This window comes from Lycorma delicatula, chromosome 4, assembly GCF_047948215.1.
Source record: "Lycorma delicatula isolate Av1 chromosome 4, ASM4794821v1, whole genome shotgun sequence".
NCBI classification, from domain to species: domain Eukaryota; kingdom Metazoa; phylum Arthropoda; class Insecta; order Hemiptera; family Fulgoridae; genus Lycorma; species Lycorma delicatula.
In genome coordinates, this window is record NC_134458.1 from 194378308 (window position 1) to 194384307 (window position 6000).

Here is a 6000-nt window from a genome sequence, read left to right on the forward strand (position 1 = left end):
TGAACAAAAAAAGAGAATTATTTAAATAATTATTCATTTATTCTGTTACCAGAATGCAATTTCAAAGAATATTTAGTTTACCAATGCGTTTTTTCTTTCACACCATTTCTTTGACTAGGTTATATAAATAACATAGTTTACAATTAATAATGTAAGGGAATAAGAACTATTAAAAGTAACAATGAAATTCAGTTATCACTAGTTGTAATTTATAAGAATCATTAATGTTTAAAATTACTATAATTACTTTTTCAGAGAACTTGTCATAAAATGTAATATGTGTTACTTGAAGAACCTACATACTCATGTATCAAAAATTTTAACTAGAATTCTGTACAAAAGATTTGAGAGAAGACCAATTTGGTTTCCGGAAAAGTATAGGGAAAAGGGAAGCAACTTTAGCGCTCAGATTAATAGTAGAAGGAAAATTAAAGAAACACAAACCGACATACATGGATGGCATTTATACACTTAGAAAAGGCATTTGATAACTTAGACCAGAATAAAATCTTCAGCATTTTAAAAAATTTAGGATTCAAGTATAGAGGTAGAAAAACAATTGCTAATATTTACAGGAACCAAACCATAACAGTAGCAATTGAAGAGCATAAGAAAGAAACCATAATAAAAAAGGGTAGTCAGACAAGGATGTTCCCCATCACTGTTACTTTTTAATCTTTATATAGAACTAGCAGTTAATGATGTTAAAGAATAGTTCAGATCCAGAGTAACAATGCAAGGCGAAAAGATAAAGATGCTACGATTTGCTGATGAGGTAGTAATTCCAGCAGAGAGTAAAAAAGATTTAGAAGAAACAATGAATGGCATGGATGAAGTCCTATGCAAGAACTACCGCATGGAAATAAACAAGAACAAAACAAAAGTAATGAAATGCAGTAGAAATAAAGTAGACGGACCACTGGATATAAAGATAAAATGAGAAAAGACTATGGAGGTAGAAGAATTTTATTTGGGAAGTATAATTACTAAAGATGGACAAAGCACAAGCTATATAAAATGCCAAATAGCTCAGGTGAAATGAACTTTTAGTCAGAAATATAATTTGCTTAAATCAAAAATTAATTTAAACATCAGGAAAACATTTTTGAAAGTATGTTTGGAGCGTATCTTTAAATGGAAGTGAAACTTTGATGATCAAAGTACCTTAGAAGGAAAGATTAGAAGCTTTTGAAATGCATTGCTGTAGGAGATTGTTAAAAATCAGATGGGTGGATAAAGCAACAAACGAAAAGGTTTTGTGATAAATCGATGAAGAAAGAAGCATTTGGAAATACGTAACCAAAAGAAGAGACAGACTTTCAGGCCACATCCTAAGGCATGCTTAACAGTCTCTTTGCTATTGGAGGGGCAGGTAGATTTTATTTTAACAATAAACACATAATGCAACTTAGAAATAAGAACATACTGAAACAAAACATTCTACAAATGTTTTGTGTACATCAGGTTTTTTATTTTAATAAACCAATAAGCTCCACAAACATACTAACCAAAGTTTAAGAACCCAAATTTTAATAGCAATAAAATGAATAAATTTGCAAATATGCAAATAAAAATATTTGCATATTTCTAATATGCATATTTCTACATATATTGCAAATTTGCATATATATTTGCACATAAGAAATGAAAAAACAATTTACACAGTTTTTTTTGGTCTGGTTTTCTAATATTTCAATTTTCACTTCCTTTACAAATGTCTTTCAAAAGAAATCAATACAACAAAGCACTAAAATTAAGCTACAAAATGAAATGGAATTCTGTAAACAGTAAAAAATTCAGTAAGCAGTTTTACTGTATAACAGACAAAAATGAACATTTAACTGAAATAGCTAGTATAATCAATTATTTAAAACAATATTTCGGAAATGTAGAAAAATTACAGTAGGATCCATAAAGAAAAATATATCCATTTGTATTATTAGCATTAAAAAAACACCACCAGATTAAAAAATAGTACATTCTAAAAACTTTTACTGACACTATAAATAGGATAATGAAACTAAAAAAACAAATTGGGTGGTTTAGACAACATACATGCAAAAATCATAAAGGAAATTGGTGGATATATTACTAATCCTCAAGTATTTTTTACTCAATCTAATATTTGAGAAAGGCATCTTTCATAGTCAGTTCAAATCAACAGGGGTAATCCTTTTTTTACGTCTGGAAATAGTTAGCTAGCTACAAATTATAGGCCTATATCACTGATCTCAAACTTTACAAAAATATTTGAAAAAAATACTGCATACAAAATTATGAAACTACTTTGAAAAGTACAATATTATTTCTAAGTCACAGTTTGGTTTCAGAAAAAGGTAAAGGAGAAAAGGTGCCACAGCTGAAATTACAAAATCAACTGCTGAAAATTTGGATGGTAAAAAAGCGATTCTTTTTTATTTGGCAATGGCTTTTGATACTGTTAACTGTAGATAACTTTTGGAAAAATGAGAAAAATACAGTCATAAGAGGAAATATATTGCAATTCATAAAAGATTATTTGTAAAATAGAAAACTAATTGTGAAAATCAATAACAATATTCTATAATAATAGATAATGGAATATCACAAAGTACAGTACTTGAGCCACTGTTACTTATATATAAATATTTTATAATAAACTCAATTGCTGAATGTATTATATGACATACAGGTGATACAGTTTTATTATGTACTGCTAACAATTAGGATGAAACTAAGAAAAAGGCATGACATATTTCTTATAAAATATAAAAAACCAAATATATTATTTGCATTTTAAATAGGCATAGTAACTTACTGCTAAAACTCTCTTCATGATTATGTACAGGATATATTATAGTACTGTTACTTAGAATATTATTGCATGAGGTGGAGCAAATAAAACAACTAAGAAAAAGAATGAAAATGTTTATAATAAGGTTATCATCTGAACTCTATCAAAAATTGGGTTAGAACACTAAATTAAAATGGGGTATTTGAAACATAGAGATTTATGTATTAAGAAAAAATAATGTATAAATTATTTTAGTTATTTAGTTTAGTAGGATAAGTAAATTAATGTAAAATTTTAAATGTATTGGCTGTTAGGTTTTTCCCAGGCGGCGTACATATGCTTAAGAATATACGCAGGATTCAGTGTACAGTTATGTAATTACATATTGTACCTTTATTCTGTAACCTAGTAATGATCAATAAATAAATGGTAAACCAGAACTAAGGAAATATCTAAACAGTTTTTGATAACCAACAAGTGGGAATAACATGAAATACAGAATACTTTAGAGTTAATACACTGAGTTCCAAAATTACATGCATGATCGTTAAAAATGTTTAAAATACACATCTTAAATCATGTGCACATACCTTAGCATTACCCAATAAACTAAGTAAACAAAAACTATTAAAAACAATATCTCCATTAAGGTTATGCATTAAATTTTGTGAAATATGTACTAAAAAGTACAGTAAACCCTTCTCTCGTACAACGTTTAAAAATTATAAAATCGTCATCATAAATAGTAATGTATCAGCTAGTATGTTAAATTTATAAAAGATCGTAAGATAATATTGAAGTAGTTGTCGAAATATACGATATTGGTATCCAAAAAGCTTGACGAGACTGCCGAAGAAATACAAGTGAAATGTATCATACTTGAAGAAATGCCCAATTTTAAAGTACCCGTAATCATATTATAAAAATATCTTACCTCCTCTATGACTAATGTGTCTGCAAACAAAACTTTGATGCTTTTTTTTGTGTATAAGTTTAGGTCTTTTAAGAAATATCATAGACGCAATTATGTAGCCACCAAAAAATGCTACGAACATTTTATCAGGGTAATCTAACATCATAATTCAAACGAGTAGTTATTAGATATTTAAACACTTTAATGATAACATTATACAGATCGGACAGCCGGTTAATAACGTCATTTAGCAGACGACAAGATATTATACTAACTCGCACAGTGGGTAAATTACATAAACAGCTGATAACAAAATGTTTGATTATACATTTTAGTTAATATAAACAAAGAAGAATTTTTATTTTGAAAAAATAATAAACGATTTATGATGTAAAAATACGTAAACATTATATTATTCAAGGCTACCCAATAATTAAGTAATTCTATTATACTGTCTAAACGTTTGTTCTAAATCCCACAACGTGAAAAATAACTAAAGTAGACGGAAATGTTTATAGAGCATTCTACCGGCAAGAAGTAACAGTTCTTGGCGGAAACCATTCACTACGTAGAGAATTTGTTAATTACATTATCTACATAAACAAAAATGTAAATGTTCGTTTATTCAAAATCATAAATCTCCAAAAGTTCTTCACCGATTGCTTTGAAATTTTGACACAACGTTGCATTCGAATACGCGTGTGTTTTTATATACCTACTATTTATAAACCTAAGATGTCACACCTGTGACAGGTAAAAACATTTTTTTTTTAAAACAGCAATATCTGTTGGACGTAAAAGCAACACACGCTATACTAAATATTTTACAATTCCATTTCAATGTTTCCGATATGTGTGTCCGCTATAGACTAAAATACTACTGGACCGATTTACGCACGGGGAAAATGGGAGAAAGGGAAAAATCGAAAAAGGTAAAAGGAAGATGGTAAAAAGGAAAGAAGGGGATAATGGAAAAAAGAAATAAAGGTGATAACGGGAAAAAGTAAATGGAAAGGGCAAAGGAGAAAAAGTAAAGGGAAAGGGGGAAATAAAGAAAAGAGAAATGGGGGAAGGAAAGGGGAAAATGTTCATGAAAGGGTAAAATGGTAAAGGGAAAGTGGTAAAAATTAAAATGAGAAAAGGGGAAAAGGAAAGGGGGAAGGAAGGGTAAAAGGGAAGGTTAAATTTGTGAAGTTCCGTATTGTTCATTTTGTTAATGTTTTATCAAACTTTCAATTGTGTTCATTTAATCTATATATATACCAAATCAGCAATAGCGAAGCATTGCCGGGTCTGCTAGTTAAAAATAAGAATAATGTGGTCTGTAAATAAAATAGCATAATATTGCATGCAAATTACCTACAATAATTGTTTACTCCAAATAATACAGTGTCACGTGCTACATATGTGCTTCATAGATATTTGACTATACTAATTGCATTGTAAAGTCATGCACATTGAAAAATAAAATAAATATTGAAATCCCAGATATACATTAATTGATCATAAAAATAGAGCTATCAGCAATAAGATTTGGTTACTGGTTATAAAGACCCAAAAAAATTGAAAGTAATACCAAAATAAAAAAGTAAACAAGTATTGTTAGAAAATATGTATTTTTAATTCTGATCAAAACATGGGTTAATAAATTACACAAAGAAGGTAACATTGTATAAAAAGCATAAACAATGTGATAATTAGTTTAAGGTAAACAGCACTATGGTGTTATAGTTTAGAATGATTTTAAATCAAGCAATAATAATGGCATACAGTACAGATATTTCTGTATTTAAAAAAGTAAACTTTTATAGAACAGAATAAATATAAAAGGCATGAATAAATTTTTCAATTTTATTTTTTGAAAGAAATTTTAAAATTAAATCTTTTTCAAAGAATCATTAATTTTAAATCAATTAAAGGAAAGAATAATAATATTTTAATAATAAATTAAAAAAACAATAATTAATATAAGATACAAGAATTTTACAACAATTGAAACGCAATATAAATTACCAAAGAATTCCACAGGCTTGCCTGACCCAAGTAAAAATAAAATTTATAGGAATGCACTTTACATAACACTAATAAAAAAAAAATATATAAAAAAACAAAAAAAATTACAAAAATATATTTGATTACGTATAAAAAATTATTTTTTAAAAAAGCTTTTACTTAAATAATATTAATATTAACATTAATAAAAAAAGGAAACAAATTAGAAAACCCCTCTAAAAAGTAAAAAATAAGAATTAAATCAAATTGAGAATTTTAAACAAAAAAATATAATATATTAACAAATATAAAAATGCACTGA

General features: G+C 27.4%; 1 protein-coding gene across 1 annotated transcript in view; it reads right to left on the minus strand.

Annotated features, from left to right (window-relative positions):
• The window catches only part of LOC142322782 (lysophospholipase D GDPD1-like), a 73694-nt gene extending 69779 nt beyond the window's left edge, over nucleotides 1-3915 (minus strand). The window contains exon 1 of the mRNA XM_075361858.1: nucleotides 3708-3915. Within this exon, the coding sequence (XP_075217973.1) occupies nucleotides 3708-3852 (145 nt within the window). The 5' untranslated portion in view covers nucleotides 3853-3915. The remainder of the gene's footprint in view (nucleotides 1-3707) is intronic.
• Nucleotides 3916-6000: the final 2085 nt, after the last annotated feature.